Here is an 18,234-nt window from a genome sequence, read left to right as displayed (position 1 = left end):
TGAAAAGCAGTTCCTAAAGATTGTTGACAGCCAATGGAAGAGTCAGGATTTACGTTGCATCCTAATATGTCATTGTAGTTTTTTCAAGGGATTCAAAAGAAAAAACTACATTTCGAATTTCTCCCACTTCCTGAGTCAATTTTTTCTCAGTTTTTTTTGCCTGCCATATGAGTTCTGTTATACTCACAGACACCATTCAAACAGTTTTAGAAACTTCAGAGTGTTTTCTATGCAAATCTATTAATAATATTCATATTCTATTTTCTGGGCCAGAGTAGTAACCTGTTTAAATTGGGTACGTTTTTCATCCGGCCGTGAAAATACTGCCCCCTAGCCCCTAGAGGTTAATCCTTTTTAACTTTTAATTAAAACATTTTTATGACAAATTCCAGAGCCTCTGTATACATCTTTACACATTTTTTTCCACTCTAATTTGTACAATGACAAATAGGTGGGACTCTGTCGTTTTTCTGACAAGTTCTCTCATTGATCTCAGGTTCAGCCACCAGGGGGCACCCACCCTCCATGAAAACTTTCATAGGCTCTCTTTCACTCAGTAATCATGTAACAAGTCGACAGGCTCCCAGAGGCCGACCACCTCTCGCCCAGCCATTCTAACAGTGGAAGCCAGGATCTGTGAGAAACTATGATAATAAACTATATAGATCACAGTGGTGTGGAGACCAGCCAACACAACTATATAGATCACAGTGGTGTGGAGACCAGCCAACACAACTATATAGATCACAGTGGTGTGGAGACCAGCCAACACCACTATATAGATCACAGTGGTGTGGAGACCAGCCAACACCACTATATAGTTCACAGTGGTGTGGAGACCAGCAAACACCACTATATAGATCACAGTGGTGTAGAGACCAGTAGTGAATACATACATTTCATACATTTTTTTTTTCTGTGCTGGCCCCCTTGGGAATCGAACCCACAACCCTGGCATTGCAAACACCATGCTCTACCAACTGAGCTACAGGGAACCCCTGTTTTAATACATTTGCAAACATTTCTGAAAACCTGTTTTCGATTTGTCAGTATGGGATATTGTGTCTAGATTGCTGAGGATTTTTTTGTATTTAATATATTTTAAAGGCTGTAACGTAACAAAAGGGTCGTACAAAGGGGACCAAGGCTCGGAGTGTGAAGTGCTCATAACTTACTTTAATGAAACACTAATACAAAAACAACAAAATGACCGACAACAGTTCCATCAGGTGAACATAAACTAAACAGGAAAACAACTACCCACCAACAACAGGAAAAAAACAACACTACTAAATATGACCTCCAATTAGAGGCCACGAGGAACAGCTGCCTCTAATTGAAGGTCAACCCAATAAACCTCAACATAGAAATAGATAACTAGAACTCAAGCTTAGAAATAGAGAACATAGAACAAACACAAAAGTCACGCCCTGACCACTCTACCATAGAAAATAAGAACTTATATTGTTCAGGACGTGACAGTAAGACAGGGGAACCCATCTCAACATGACGGAGAGTAAGACAGGAGAACCATCTCTGCATGACGGAGAGTAAGACAAAAGTTTTGAGAATGACACAAATATTAATTTTCACAAAGTCTGCTGCCTTAGTTTGTATGACACCAATTTGCATAAACTCCCTAATGTTAAGTGATCAGATGAATAATTAATTGCAAAGTTCCTTTTTGCCATGCAAATGAACTGAATCCCCCCAAAACATTTCCACTGCATTTCAGCCCTGCCACAAAAGGACCAGCTGACATCATGTCAGTGATTCTCTCGATGACACAGGTGTGAGCGTTGACGAGGAAACTGGGCTGGAGATCACTCTGTCATGCTGATAGAGTTCAAAAGTGTACCCAGTATAAACTAACGGTGTACACCCGGTGTATCCAGTATGAACTAAACGGTGTACACCAGGTGTATCCAGGATAAACTAAACGGTGTACACCCGGTGTTTCCAGTATAAACTAAACGGTGTACACCCGGTGTATCCAGAATAAACTAAACGGTGTACACCCGGTGTATCCAGTATAAACTAAACGGTGTACACCCGGTGTATCCAGTATAAACTAAACGGTGTACACCCGGTGTACCCAGTATAATCGTCTCTCCCTCTGACCGACTCCTGGATCTGGATACGCGTTTCTATGGAGACAAGAGGTCAGGTCAGGGGTCACACAGAACCATCACTACCACCATCATCATCCTCCTCCTCTTCCTCACCTCCATTAGAATCCTGTTAGACATCAGTCTCCTACAGACAGACAGGTTAGGGTTAGGTGTTACTGAACAGACAGACAGACAGACAGACAGACAGACAGACAGACAGACAGACAGACAGACAGACAGACAGACAGACAGACAGACAGGTTAGAGTTAGGAGGTGTTACTATACAGACAGACAGACAGACAGACAGACAGACAGACAGACAGACAGACAGACAGACAGACAGACAGACAGACAGACAGACAGGTAGGTTAGGACGTGTTACTATACAGACAGACAGACAGACAGACAGGTTAGGGTTAGGAGGTGTTACTATACAGACAGACAGACAGACAGACAGACAGACAGACAGGTTAGGAGGTGTTACTATACAGACAGACAGACAGACAGACAGACAGACAGACAGACAGACAGACAGACAGACAGACAGACAGACAGACAGACAGACAGACAGACAGACAGACAGACAGACAGGCAGACAGACAGAGAGACAGACAGACAGACGTAACATCCTAATTCAACTGCAGGGTTTAGCTCCGTCCCTGCTCTAACTCAACCACGGTCCCGGTGAAGAGTATCTGAACCAGGCGTGTTAAAGCAGGGCTGGAGGAGAAGCCTTCCCAGCGGGTAGTTCAGAGAACCCTGGGAGGGGGATGCGTTCAGCAGGACAAACGTTTTAGAAAACGTTCAGATAAAAATATGGAACGTAGAACAAACATGTCTATCTGAGAGGGGAATCGTGTGTTTCTATCAGGGCAACAGCCCTGGCTGTAACCTGGAACGGCCTATCGACTTCACCCTGCGATCCTATTGGCCAGCTCCATACAAGAGCGGGAGGAGTTAGCGGAGAACAGGACCAATCGGTCCGTTAGTTTGTCTACATGGGTCTTAGCCCCTCCTTCTGGGTTGCCACACTTCATTGAGACCGTCCTGGAAAAACACACACAAAACATTATTACCAAACAAATCAAATTTAAATTTGTGGCCAGGTGACCTTACTGTCAAATGCTGAATACAAGCTCTTAAACCAACAATACAGTTAAGAGTTAATGGCAGTGCTAAAGTTTGATTTTGACAATTATCATGAATGACTCGTTTTCCCATCCAACTGCCGGCTGCTTGATAAGTAGCCCTTCCCGGAGTGTCTGCATTCCACACGGTTTCCTTATTTAGGTGCCATGTGATGTCACATTTGCCTTTGAACTTCCCCATCTCATTCTGTCCTTCTGTGCTGTTAAAACATTCATATGGTTTCTGATAATCTATTCAATATCTATATGGGGTCTCTAGTTTTTGTGCTTCCACCCGTATATCCAATTCTTGACACCATTTTCCCCAGCCAGTTTGCTTGTAATGTCTTTGATAATATGAATTACCCAAATATGACAAACATTCCGCTGGACAATAGGGCCTTTCTGATCTATTCAAATGACAAAAATTCTTATTAAAATCAGCACAGTCCCTATAATCATAAGGATTAGGTACCACGACTAATTCTGTCAGCAGAGAGGGTGAGCGTAATAAGCAATTTGTCAGTTTTAATTTTGATGCTGTATATTGAGCCCATTCATACCATTCATTTCTCACTAATTTCTCCACTGATTTACCCTCGTGCAGTTCTTGTGTTGGAGTCACAATGTCCTTTCTTCGAGATGGATTGTTAGAGTTTGTCAGAAAGTTCCAAATGTCAGTAAAGAACCCCCTTGACTCTGATACTTCAGATCTCTTTGTACTTGTAGTGGACTGCTTGGTAAGGGCAGTAGGTGGCAATCTAGTGGTAACAGCTGTGGTGTTCAAAGCATCTGTTACTGTTACTGTTTGTTCTGTTGTCACAGTTTGGTCCTGGTCTGGTACCTGCGTGGAACCAAATCGGATGATGGATACACTATTCCCTTCAGTCAATTTAGTACTCACTATTTCTACTATATATTCTCCACCTTCCTCTTGATCACGCTTCTTCATGGTGATCAGCCAAGTGTCCTCTCCTCTAGTTATCGTCAAGTTGCATTCTTTCGAGTCCCAGATGGCTTCTCCTAATGTCAGATGAGAGGTCCATCCACAGAGTGCTATTTCTGGTGGAGGTCTGATCCTCCGGATTGAGAGGGATCTCTGAACTTCTTCTTGAGTCATTATCTGGGGTGGAATGGGGATGCTAATCCTATTGTCAGTTTTTTCCGATTGTTCAGCGGGTTCCCCTCGTTTCTTCCTGCTTCCACCATACTGATTGATTGTGCTTGAGTCTGTTGTTTCTTCACCAACGTCTACTGATGTGGTTGTCATGCCATTGTCACTGTTCTCTTGTCTTTCTAACTTCAATTGTCTGTTAAGGGGACCATTCAAGAGCTGAAAAATCAATTGTGGGGAAATCCCCTTCTTCTTCAGTCTGTGGTACGCCTCCTTCTCCTCCTTCTTGTGGGGGTCCTCCTTCTCCTCCTTCTTGTGGGGTTTCTCCTTCTCCTCCGTCTTGTGGGGGTCCTCCTTCTCCTCCTTCTTGTGGGGGTCCTCCTTCTCCTCCTTCTTGTGGGGGTCCTCCTTCTCCTCCTTCTTGTGGGGGTCCTCCTTCTCCTCCTTCTTGTGGGGCTCCCTCCTCTGACCCGATTGGGCTTCCATCTGGAAAGGCATTGATTTCAGGAAAGAGTCTCTCCCATTCTGTAGGTGGTACTTCGGGGTCCCACTGTAAAGGGCTTCCGTCAAGGAGGTCTGCCACAATAGGTATGTCATTAGGAGTAGCAGGCATGTCACTCCCCCCCAACCCTGGACTCTCTGGCCCCACAGGAGTGAATATCGTTTGGTTGCAGGTTTTTTCTCCAGCATTGTCTTTCTTTCGTCCTCGTCTGGGTGCATTCGGCGGTGCATCAGTCGTATCTTGGTTTTCACTTGGTCTGCTGACTTCTTGACTCCTCCCCGGCGCCTCGATCTCTTCCGCTGCTCCTGCTCCTTCCGGGCTCCCGCCTGGTGAATCAGCATCCTCTGTGTCCTCATCTCTATGCGGTTGTCTCCTCCTCTCCGATGGGACCCTGGTGCAGTGGTTTAGATGGTACCACGTCTGACTTCCTTTCACCTGGACGGCCGTCGGTGTCGCGTTGGCCACCTCGTAGGGTCCTTCTCTCCTTGGCTGGTTCCACTTCCTCCGGAACACCCGAATGTAGACCAGATCCCCTGGTATCACTGGGAGTGGTCTCTCTGGTCCTGGCTCAGGTACCTTCTTTTTCTCCTGTGAATATATAGCTTCATGTATCTCAGTTAGATGCTGTACATATGTTTTTAATTATTTTTGCAATATATCTAAGGAGGGACCTTTGTATAGTCCTCCTAACTTTGGTACAGGCATGGGTCGACCCGTAAGCATTTCATGCGGTGATAAATGCGTGTTTCTGTTAGTTTCCATGCGGCAACTCATTAGTGCGAGCGGCAAAGCATCCACCCAATTAAGCCCTGTGGTTAAACAAATCTTTATTATCTTATTTTTCAGAGTTCCGTTAGCTCTCTCAACTAAACCTTGTGATTGCGGATGATAGACACATCCCAACCTTTGTTTCATCCTTAACCTGTTAGGGCTAGGGGGCAGTATTGACACGGCTGGATAAAAAACATACCCGATTTAATCTGGTTACCACTCCTACCCAGTAACTAGAATATGCATATACTTATTACATATGGATAGAAAACACCCTAAATTTTCTAAAACTGTTTGAATGGTGTCTGTGAGTATAACAGAACTCATTTGGCAGGCAAAACCCTGAGAGATTCCTTTACAGGAAGTGGCCTGTCTGACCATTTCTTGAACTTCTTTTCCATCTCTATCTTTTACTAAGGATCTCTGCTCTAATGTGACACTTCCTACGTCGTCCATAGGCGCTCAGAGCCCGGGAAAAAACAGAATGTCGTCATCCCAGCCCCAGGCTGAAACACATTATCGCCTTTCTCAAGTGGCCGATCAAGGGACACTGGGCTTATGCACGTGACCCCGACCGCCCCCGCCTTTGGGATTTTTTCCTCTGTTTGCCGAAAAGGAGATTCCCTGTCGGAATATTATCGCTTTTCTACGAGAAAAATGGCGTAAAAATTGATTTTAAACAGCGGTTGACATGCTTCAAAGTACGGTAATGGAATATTTAGAATTTTTTTGTCACGGATTGCGCCATGCGCGCGACCCTTCTTTACCATTTCGGATAGTGTCTGGAACGCACGAACAAAACGCCGCTATTCGGATATAAAGATGGATTATTTTGGACCAAACCAACATTTGTTATTGAAGTAGCAGTCCTGGGAGTGCATTCTGACGAAGACAACAAAAGGTAATCAAACTTTTATAATAGTAAATATGATTATGGTGAGTGCTGAACTTGCCGGGTGTCTAAATAGCGAGCCCGTGATGCCTGGGCTATGTACTTAGAATATTGCAAAATGTGCTTTCACCAAAAAGCTATTTTAAAATCGGACATATCGAGTGCATAGAGGAGGTCTGTATCTATAATTCTTAAAATAATTGTTATGCTTTTTGTGAACGTTTATCGTGAGTAATTTAGTAAAATGTTAGCGAATTCCCCGGAAGTTTAGGGGGGTATGCTAGTTCTGAACGTCACATGCTAATGTAAAAAGCTGTTTTTTGATATAAATATGAACTTGATTGAACAAAACATGCATGTATTGTATAACATAATGTCCTAGGGTTGTCATCTGATGAAGATCATCAAAGGTGAGTGCTGCATTTAGCTGTCTTCTGGGTTTTGGTGACATTATATGCTGGCTTGAAAAATGGGTGTCTGATTATTTCTGGCTTGGTACTCTGCTGACATAATCTAATGTTTTGCTTTCGTTGTAAAGCCTTTTTGAAATCGGACAGTGTGGTTAGATTAACGAGAGTCTTGTCTTTAAATAGCTGTAAAATAGTCATATGTTTGAGAAATTGAAGTAATAGGATTTTTAAGGTTTTGAAAATCGCGCCACAGGCTGCCAGTGGCTGTTACGTAGGTGGGACGAATTCGTCCCGCCTAGCCCAGAGAGGTTAAACAGCGGTTGACATGCTTCGAAGTACGGTAATGGAATATTTAGACATTTTTTGTCACGCCATGCGGCATGCGCACCACCGTGGATTACCATTCGTACAGTGTCTAGAACGCACGAACAAAACGACGCTATTTGGATATAACTATGGATTATTTGGGACCAAACCTATATTTGTTATTGAAGTAGAAGTCCTGGGAGTGCATTCTGACGAAGAACAGGAAAGGTAAGAACATTTTTCTTATAGGAAATGTTATTATGGTGAAGGCTAATCTTGCCGGGTGTCTAAATAGCTAGCCGTGATGGCTGGGCTATGTACTTAGAATATTGCAAAATGTGCTTCATCCGAAAAGCTATTTTAAAATCGGACATATCGAGTGCATAGAGGAGTAATGTATCTATAATTCTTAAAATAATTGTTATGCTTTTTGTGAACGTTTATCGTGAGTAATTTAGCAAACTGTTAGTAATTTCCCCGGAAGTTTGCGGGGGGTATGCTTTTTCTGAACGTCACATGCTAATGTAAAAAGCTGTTTTTTGATATAAATATGAACTTGATTGAACAAAACATGCATGTATTGTATAACATAATGTCCTAGGGTTGTCATCTGATGAAGATCATCAAAGGTGAGTGCTGCATTTAGCTGTCTTCTGGGTTTTGGTGACATTATATGCTGGCTTGAAAAATGGGTGTCTGATTATTTCTGGCTTGGTACTCTGCTGACATAATCTAATGTTTTGCTTTCGTTGTAAAGCCTTTTTGAAATCGGACAGTGTGGTTAGATTAACGAGAGTCGTGTCTTTAAATGGCTGTAAAATAGTCATATGTTTGAGAAATTGAAGTAATAGGATTTTTAAGGTTTTGAAAATCGCGCCACAGGCTGGCAGTGGCTGTTACGTAGGTGGGACGCAAGCGTCCCACCTAGCACATAGAGGTTAACAGTTTCATTAATTCATTGTAATTAACTTAATCATTATGACACACCCCTCTCTATTGTCATTGGTTGCACTAATTGCACTGTTCGTCTACATAACCTGGTTCAAGTATTGATGACATCACCCTGTAGAAGGCACAGTGATGCTGAAACAATGGTAAATACCCAATAAATGACTGGGAGTTTATATATGGAGTGTGGGACTCTCTTTATTTTGATAGTTTATAACTCTTATGAATGTTCCATCTTTATGTGTTTTTCAGGCAGCCTGGGAAAGAACTGAAAAAATCAAGACAGAGACACCAGAAAGACCCAAGAAGACTTGGACGCAGCATCAGAGGACAGAGAGGGATGTTCAGAACTCACTCAGTCTGGTCAGTTGGTGAGGGTAGACTTGGAGGCTGCTTACCTGACATGGAGGAAGTCCCCCCTCCTCTCCCCTAACTTCCCTATACCCCCTCCTCTCCCCTACCTTCCCTATACCCCCTCCTCTCCCCTACCTTCCCTATACCCCCCTCCTCTCCCCTACCTTCCCTATAGCCCCTCCTCTCCCCTACCTTCCCTATACCCCCCTCCTCTCCCCTACCTTCCCTATACCCCCCTCCTCTCCCCTACCTTCCCTATACCCCCTCCTCTCCCCTACCTTCCCTATACCCCCTCCTCTCCCCTACCTTCCCTATACCCCCTCCTCTCCCCTACCTTCCCTATACCCCCTCCTCTCCCCTACCTTCCCTATACCCCCCTTCCTCTGCCCTACCTTCCCTATACCCCCTCCTCTCCCCTACCTTCCCTATACCCCCCTCCTCTCCCCTACCTTCCCTATACCCCCCTCCTCTCCCCTACCTTCCCTATACCCCCCTCCTCTCCCCTACCTTCCCTATACCCCCTCCTCTCCCCTACCTTCCCTATACCCCCTCCTCTCCCCTACCTTCCCTATACCCCCTCCAACCCAAGAGGCCCTGGAGCAGCTGTGATCAGGTTAGAAGAGAATGACTCCTCAACCCAAGAGGCCCTGGAGCAGCTGTGATCAGGTTAGAAGAGAATGACTCCTCAACCCAAGAGGCCCTGGAGCAGCTGTGATCATGTTAGAAGAGAATGACTCCTCAACCCAAGAGGCCCTGGAGCAGCTGTGATCAGGTTAGAAGAGAATGACTCCTCAACCCAAGAGGCCCTGGAGCAGCTGTGATCAGGTTAGAAGAGAATGACTCCTCAACCCAAGAGGCCCTGGAGCAGCTGTTATCAGGTTAGAAGAGAATGACTCCTCAACCCAAGAGGCCCTGGAGCAGCTGTGATCAGGTTAGAAGAGAATGACTCCTCAACCCAAGAGGCCCTGGAGCAGCTGTGATTAGGTTAGAAGATAATGACTCCTCAACCCAAGAGGCCCTGGAGCAGCTGTGATCAGGTTAGAAGAGAATGACTCCTCAACCCAAGAGGCCCTGGAGCAGCTGTGATCAGGTTAGAAGAGAATGACTCCTCAACCCAAGAGGCCCTGGAGCAGCTGTGATCAGGTTAGAAGAGAATGACTCCTCAACCCAAGAGGCCCTGGAGCAGCTGTGATCAGGTTAGAAGAGAATGACTCCTCAACCCAAGAGGCCCTGGAGCAGCTGTGATTAGGTTAGAAGATAATGACTCCTCAACCCAAGAGGCCCTGGAGCAGCTGTGATCAGGTTAGAAGAGAATGACTCCTCAACCCAAGAGGCCCTGGAGCAGCTGTGATTAGGTTAGAAGATAATGACTCCTCAACCCAAGAGGCCCTGGAGCAGCTGTGATCAGGTTAGAAGAGAATGACTCCTCAACCCAAGAGGCCCTGGAGCAGCTGTGAGAGAGCAGCAGTGTTGAAGCATTTGGGGAAATTTAAAGAAGGTTTCCTGGAAAAGAGGATTGACTGTTACGTAAAGGGTCAGAGCCACTGATTGGACAAAATATTAAGGATACCTTCCTAATATTGAGTTACGCCTGGTCAGTTTGTCATGGAAAGAAAGGTGTCCTTAATGTTTTGTGTAAATTACATAATAATTATACATTTATGGATTGTTTTATGTAGCCTATTGTTTTCTATTTATTCAACCTGCCATCTACCCACCTGGGGATTGAGGGTTATGAGAGAACCCCCACATTACAAGCTTCTATTTATTCAACCTGCCATCTACCCACCTGGGGACTGAGGGTTATGAGAGAACCCCCACATCACTAGCTTCTCTTTATTCAACCTGCCATCTACCCACCTGGGGACTGAGGGTTATGAGAGAACCCCCACATCACTAGCTTCTCTTTATTCAACCTGCCATCTACCCACCTGGGGACTGAGGGTTATGAGAGAACCCCCACATCACTAGCTTCTCTTTATTCAACCTGCCATCTACCCACCTGGGGACTGAGGGTTATGAGAGAACCCCCACATCACTAGCTTCTCTTTATTCAACCTGCCATCTACCCACCTGGGGACTGAGGGTTATGAGAGAACCCCCACATCACTAGCTTGCATGTTCTGCAGCCTTGTAAAGATAAGGAGGGGACGACTGGGAGGCAGGTTGGCATTTATTGTCATGAATCTTGCCCTGGAGGCAGGTTGGCATTTATTGTCATGAATCTTGTTCTGGAGGCAGGTTGGCATTTATTGTCATGAATCTTGTCCTGGAGGCAGGTTGGCATTTATTGTCATGAATCTTGCCCTGGAGGCAGGTTGGCATTTATTGTCATGAATCTTGCCCTGGAGGCAGGTTGGCATTTATTGTCATGAATCTTGTTCTGGAGGCAGGTTGGCATTTATTGTCATGAATCTTGCCCTGGAGGCAGGTTGGCATTTATTGTCATGAATCTTGTTCTGGAGGCAGGTTGGCATTTATTGTCATGAATCTTGCCCTGGAGGCAGTTCAGCAAAATATTCACTAGCTTGCACAGGCACAAAGTAATATAATCCGATTTTAATCCTAACCTCAACCACACTGCTAATCCTTCCCTTAAATTAAGACCATAAAACAACATTTTCCACAGCCAATTCTGACTTTGCAGCTGACATATCTAGAGGAAATCGCACAGTTCTGCCTCCAGGTCAAGATTCATGACAAACGTCAACATGAGACAGGGAGAAGCAATGTAAAAATCAATAACAAAACTGTTTCCACTATTAACATGCTTTTTCTTGTTTCAAATATGTTTTATTATGAAAAGTACAATATAATCATATATACTTGTACAACTATGGAGCGTATGTCCACATATAATTGTACAATTTGTTTTTCCAACATAAAAGACAAGAAATGATCACATTGGTATTTTAACAGTGTTATTGTAAGAGTTTAAATGTTTAAACAGAGGATACATCTAAAACAGGATAAAACAAGTGCAGTATGTTCTGAGAATGTTACTGTTTGTCCAGTGTGTGTGTGTGTGTGTTTGTCCAGTGTGTGTGTGTGTGTGTTTGTCCAGTGTGTGTGTGTGTGTGTTTGTCCAGTGTGTGTGTGTGTGTGTGTGTTTGTCCAGTGTGTGTGTGTGTGTGTGTGTTTGTCCAGTGTGTGTGTGTGTGTGTGTTTGTCCAGTGTGTGTGTGTGTGTGTGTGTCCAGTGTGTGTGTGTGTGTGTGTGTGTGTGTGTGTGTGTCCAGTGTGTGTGTGTGTGTCCAGTGTGTGTGTGTGTGTCCAGTGTGTGTGTGTGTGTCCAGTGTGTGTGTGTGTGTGTCCAGTGTGTGTGTGTGTGTGTCCAGTGTGTGTGTGTGTCCAGTGTGTGTGTGTGAGTCCAGTGTGTGTGTGTGTTTGTCCAGTGTGTGTGTGTGTTTGTCCAGTGTGTGTGTGTGTGTGTTTGTCCAGTGTGTGTGTGTGTGTGTGTGTTTGTCCAGTGTGTGTGTGTGTGTGTGTTTGTCCAGTGTGTGTCCAGTGTGTGTGTGTGTGTGTCCAGTGTGTGTGTGTGTGTCCAGTGTGTGTGTGTGTGTCCAGTGTGTGTGTGTGTGTCCAGTGTGTGTGTGTGTGTGTCCAGTGTGTGTGTGTGTGTCCAGTGTGTGTGTGTGTGTGTCCAGTGTGTGTGTGTGTGTCCAGTGTGTGTGTGTGTGTGTCCAGTGTGTGTGTGTGTGTGTCCAGTGTGTGTGTGTGTGTGTCCAGTGTGTGTGTGTGTGTGTCCAGTGTGTGTGTGTGTCCAGTGTGTGTGTGTGAGTCCAGTGTGTGTGTGTGTGTGTTTGTCTAGTGTGTGTGTCCAGTGTGTGTGTGTCTGTGTGTATCCAGTGTTTGTGTGTGTGTGTGTCCAGTGTGTGTGTTTGTCCACTTTGTTTGTCCAGTGTGTGTGTGTGTGTGTGTCCAGTGTGTGTGTGTGTGTGTATTTTTGTTTGACCAGTGTGTGTGTGTGTGTGTGTGTGTGTGTGTGTGTGTGTGTGTGTGTGTCCAGTGTGTGTGTGTGTGTGTGTGTGTGTGTGTGTCCAGTGTGTGTGTGTGTATGTGTGTGAGTCTGTGTGTGTTTTCGTTTGTCCAGTGTGCGTGTGTCCAGAATGTGTTTGTGTGTGTTTGTTCAGTGTGTGTGTTGAGTGTGTGTGTCCATTTTGTGTCCAGTTTGTGTGTGTTCAGTGTGTGTTCAGTGTGTGTTCAGTGTGTGTGTGTGTGTGTGTGTGTGTGTGTGTGTGTCCAGTGTGTGTGTGTGTGTGTCCAGTGTGTGTGTGTGTGTGCCCAGTTTGTGTGTCCAGTGTGTGTGTTTGTGTGTGTGTGTGTTTGTGTGTGTGTCCAGTGTGTGTGTGTTTGTGTGTGTGTGTGTGTTTTTGTGTGTGTGTGTGTGTGGTGTGTGTGTGTGTGTGTGTGTGTGTGTGTGTGTGTTTGTCCAGTGTGTGTGTGTGTGTGTGTGTGTGTGTGTGTGTTTGTCCAGTGTGTGTGTGTGTGTGTTTGTCCAGTGTGTGTGTGTGTGTGTGTGTGTGTGTGTGTGTTTGTTTTTGTCCAGTGTGTGTGTGTTTGTCCAGTGTGTGTGTGTGTGTGTGTGTTTGTCCAGTGTGTGTGTGTGTGTGTTTGTCCAGTGTGTGTGTGTGTTTGTCCAGTGTGTGTGTGTGTTTGTCCAGTGTGTGTGTGTGTGTGTTTGTCCAGTGTGTGTGTGTGTGTGTGTGTGTTTGTCCAGTGTTTGCGTGTGTGTGTCCAGTGTGTGTGTGTGTGTGTCCAGTGTGTGTGTGTGTGTGTCCAGTGTGTGTGTGTGTGTGTGTCCAGTGTGTGTGTGTGTCCAGTGTGTGTGAGTCCAGTGTGTGTGAGTCCAGTGTGTGTGTGTGTGTGAGTCCAGTGTGTGTGTGTTTGTCCAGTGTGTGTGTGTGTTTGTCCAGTGTGTGTGTGTGTGTGTGTGTGTGTTTGTCCAGTGTGTTTGTGTGTGTGTTTGTCCAGTGTGTGTGTGTGTGTGTTTGTCCAGTGTGTGTGTGTGTGTGTGTGTGTGTTTGTCCAGTGTGTGTGTGTGTGTGTCCAGTGTGTGTGTGTGTGTGTGTGTGTCCAGTGTGTGTGTGTGTGTGTGTGTGTCCAGTGTGTGTGTGTGTGTCCAGTGTGTGTGTGTGTGTCCAGTGTGTGTGTGTGTGTCCAGTGTGTGTGTGTGTGTGTCCAGTGTGTGTGTGTGTGTGTCCAGTGTGTGTGTGTGTTTGTCTAGTGTGTGTGTCCAGTGTGTGTGTGTCTGTGTGTATCCAGTGTTTGTGTGAGTGTGTGTCCAGTGTGTGTGTTTGTCCACTTTGTTTGTCCAGTGTGTGTGTGTGTGTGTGTCCAGTGTGTGTGTGTGTGTGTGTGTGTGTATTTTTGTTTGACCAGTGTGTGTGTGTGTGTGTGTGTGTGTGTGTGTGTGTGTGTGTGTCCAGTGTGTGTGTGTGTGTGTGTGTGTGTGTGTGTGTCCAGTGTGTGTGTGTGTATGTGTGTGAGTGTGTGTGTGTTTTCGTTTGTCCAGTGTGCGTGTGTCCAGAATGTGTTTGTGTGTGTTTGTTCAGTGTGTGTGTTGAGTGTGTGTGTCCATTTTGTGTCCAGTTTGTGTGTGTTCAGTGTGTGTTCAGTGTGTGTTCAGTGTGTGTGTGTGTGTGTGTGTGTGTGTGTGTCCAGTGTGTGTGTGTGTCCAGTGTGTGTGTGCCCAGTTTGTGTGTCCAGTGTGTGTGTGTGTGTTTGTGTGTGTTTGTGTGTGTGTGTTTGTGTGTGTGTCCAGTGTGTGTGTGTTTGTCCAGTGTGTGTGTGTGTGTGTTTGTCCAGTGTGTGTGTGTGTGTGTGTGTGTGTGTGTGTGTGTGTGTGTGGTGTGTGTGTGTGTGTGTGTGTGTGTGTGTGTGTGTGTGTGTGTGTCCAGTTATTATTTCAGGGACACTGAAGAGCCAACAGAATAAACCCAAAACCCTGGATAGAGGGGCTCAGTGAATGTGGAGGTGAATGTGATCAGGTGGGTCAGTGTGTCAGAGGAGGCTCTATAGAAGGACAGAGTGCCGGCTGACCAGTCCAGATACACTCCTACTCTGTGGGAGCTGGAGGAGGGGACGTCTATGGTAGTGGAGTTATTATTGTGACAGGCAGAGTAACTGTTGTCATAGCAGAACAGACTCCAGGACTTGTCATTGGATCCAAGACAACAGTACTTAACCACTCCTCTCCTGTTGATTCCTTTATATGTCACTCCTATAACAGCCCCCCCACTCCACTCAACCTCCCCTCTCCCACTCCACTCTACCTCCCAGTAACAGCGCCCAGTCAAACCCTCTCCACACAGCACCTGTCTCCAGTCCTCAAATCTCTCTGGGTGATCAGGATACGGCTGCTTCTCTCTCCTACATGTCACCTTTCTGTTCTCCTCAGACAGAGAGAGGTGTCTGTTTACTGTGTTTAGGTCCAGTGTGAGATCACAGACATCTGATGGATGAAACCAGATACAATATTAGAAATCATCATCATTCACATTAGAATGTTAACTCACTTTTCACTAATTCATTTAATGTAGATGTTTCTAGGTATCAAAAGGAGCAGTTAAGGTAACTTGAGACTTGTTGAATGATCACATGTTATACTGTTCCGGAACTCCAATTTGAGCAGCAGCAGCTGAAAAATGAGCTCCTACAAATATTGAAATTTACATGGTTTTTAGAGTGAAGTACATCGGAAAAAAGCAAAAGAAAACTGCAAGACTGAATAGGAGAAAAAACAAGCAACAAACAAAGAAGATAGGCTTTTGAAAAATAACTATTTTTCATAAAATTGTAGTTATCTTAGCAAGCTGAATTGTTTACCAGTTGCTAAGCAGTTGCTAGGGACTCTTTTGGAAGAAGCTAGCTAGCTAACGAAGAACAACAAAGAATATCTAGTTAACAGAAGAAAAGAAAGAGAAAATCAGGACAGAAGAAAAAGGATATCAAAGTGAAACAGTTCTCTAAAGACACAGGAGACAATAATACAAGAAACAACACTTCTGTAGCTTGTCAACTATGTGTCTGTCTATCCCTGTTCTCTCCTCTCTGCACAGGCCATACAAACGCTTCACACCGCGTGGCCGCTGCCACTCTAACCTGGTGGTCCCAGCGTGCACGACCCGCGTGGAGTTCCAGGTCTCCGGCAGCCTCTGGAACTGCCGGTCTGCGGCCAACAAGGCTGAGTTCATCTCAGCCTATGTTACCCTCCAGTCCCTAGACTTCCTGGCGCTGACGGGAACATGGATTACCACAGATAACACTGCTACTCCTACTGCTCTCTCTTCGTCTGCCCACGTGTTCTCGCATACCCCGAGAGCATCGAGCCAGCAGGGTGGTGGCACTGGAATCCTCATCTCTCCCAAGTGGACATTCTCTCTTTCTCCCCTGACCCATCTGTCTATCTCCTCATTTGAATTCCATGCTGTCACAGTTACCAGCCCTTTCAAGCTTAACATCCTTATCATTTATCGCCCTCCAGGTTCCCTTGGAGAGTTCATCAATGAGCTTGACGCCTTGATAAGTTCCTTTCCTGAGGATGGCTCACCTCTCACAGTTCTGGGTGACTTTAACCTGTTGGGTCTAGGGGGCAGCATTTGCACGTCTGGATAAAAAAAATGTACCCGATTTAATCTGGTTACTAATCCTACCCAGTAACTAGAATATGCATATACTTATTATATATGGATAGAAAACACTCTAAAGTTTCCAAAACTGTTTGAATGGTGTCTGTGAGTATAACAGAACTCATTTGGCAGGCAAAACCCTGAGACATTTTCTGACAGGAAGTGGATACCTGATGTGTTGTATTGATTTTAAACCTATCCCATTGAAAAACACAGGGTTTTAGGAATATTTTGGCACTTCCTATTGCTTCCACTAGATGTCACCAGCCTTTACAAAGTGTTTTGAGTCTTCTGGAGGGAGATCTGACCGAACAAGAGCCATGGAACGGTGATGTCCCATTAGACACCTGGCGCGCTACTTCATGTTGGGTACCCTCGTTCCAATACGTTATAAAAGGCTATGCATTCGTCCACCTTGAATATTATTCATGTTCTGGTTAAAAAAGGCCCTAATGATTTATGCTATACAACGTTTGACATGTTTGAACGAACGGAAATATATTTTTTCCCCTCGTTCATGACGAGAAGTCCGGCTGGCTTACATCATGTGCTAACGAGACGGAGATTTTTGGACATAAATGATGAGCTTTTTTGAACAAAACTACATTCGTTATGGACCTGTGATACCTGGAAGTGACATCTGATGAAGAGAATCAAAGGTAATGGATTATTTACATAGTATTTTCGATTTTAGATCTCCCCAACATGACGTCTAGTCTGTATCGCAACGCGTATTTTTCTGGGCACAGTGCTCAGATTATTGCAAAGTGTGATTTCCCAGTAAGGTTATTTTTAAATCTGGCAAGTTGATTGCGTTCAAAAGATGTAAATCTATAATTCTTTAAATGACAATATAATATTTTACCAATGTTTTCTAATTTTAATTATTTAATTTGTGACGCTGACTTGACTGCCGGTTATTGGAGGGAAACGATTTCCTCAACATCAATGCCATAGTAAAACGCTGTTTTTGTATATAAATATGAACTTGATAGAACTAAAAATGCATGCATTGTCTAACATAATGTCCTAGGAGTGTCATCTGATGGAGATTGTAAAAGGTTAGTGTATCATTTTAGCTGGTTTTATGGTTTTGGTGACCCTGTCTTTGACTTGACAAAACATTACACACAACTCTTGTAAATGTACTGTCCTAACATACTCTAAATTTATGCTTTCGCCGTAAAACCTTTTTGAAATCGTAAAACGTGGTTAGATTAAGGAGATGTTTATCTTTCAAATGGTGTAACATAGTTGTATTTTTGAAAAATTTGAATTTTGACATTTATTTGGATTCAAATTTGCCGCTCTTGAAATGCACCTGCTGTTGATGGAGTGCACCACAGGTGGCACGCTAGCGTCCCACCTAGCCCCAAGAGGTTAACCTCCCCACGTCTACCTTTGACTCATTCCTCTCTGCCTCCTTCTTTCCACTCCTCTCCTCTTTTGACCTCACCCTCTCACCTTCCCCCCCTACTCACAAGGCAGGCAATACGCTTGACCTCATCTTTACTAGATGCTGTTCTTCCACTAATCTCATTGCAACTCCCCTCCAAATCTCCGACCACTACCTTGTATCCATTTCCCTCTTGCTCTCATCCAACACTTCTCACTCTGCCCCTACTCGGATGGTATTGCGCCGTCCCAACCTTCGCTCTCTCTCTCCCGCTACTCTCTCCTCTTCCATCCTATCATCTCTTCCCTCTGCTCAAACCTTCTCCAACCTATCTCCTGATTCTGCCTCCTCAGCGAGAGTTGCACCCCTTCTGAAAAAACCTACACTCGATCCCTCCGATGTCAACAACTACAGACCAGTATCCCTTCTTTCTTTTCTCTCCAAAACTCTTGAACGTGCCGTCCTTGGCCAGCTCTCCTGCTATCTCTCTCAGAATGACCTTCTTGATCCTAATCAGTCAGGTTTCAAGACTGGGCATTCAACTGAGACTGCTCTTCTCTGTGTCACGGAGGCTCTCCGCACTGCTAAAGCTAACTCTCTCTCCTCTGCTCTCATCCTTCTAGACCTATCTGCTGCCGTTGATACTGTGAACCATCAGATCCTCCTCTCCAC

General features: G+C 44.9%; 2 protein-coding genes across 2 annotated transcripts in view; one reads left to right on the top strand and one right to left on the bottom strand.

Moving 5' to 3' along the window:
• The window catches only part of LOC145875995 (uncharacterized), a 459,138-nt gene that overhangs the window by 313,037 nt on the left and 127,867 nt on the right, over positions 1–18,234 (top strand). The gene's annotated exons all lie outside the window — the stretch shown is intronic.
• Positions 13,917–15,014, bottom strand: LOC145875998 (stonustoxin subunit beta-like; the record flags this gene model as incomplete). Its single annotated transcript, XM_082971769.1, has 1 exon — positions 13,917–15,014. A coding segment is annotated over one exon (576 nt), but the record flags the coding sequence as incomplete, so codon positions are not given.

Source organism: Salmo salar, unplaced genomic scaffold, assembly GCF_965601325.2.
Source record: "Salmo salar unplaced genomic scaffold, fSalSal1 ptg000414l, whole genome shotgun sequence".
NCBI classification, from domain to species: Eukaryota; Metazoa; Chordata; class Actinopteri; order Salmoniformes; family Salmonidae; genus Salmo; species Salmo salar.
This window is presented reverse-complemented; position numbering and strand designations above follow the sequence as displayed.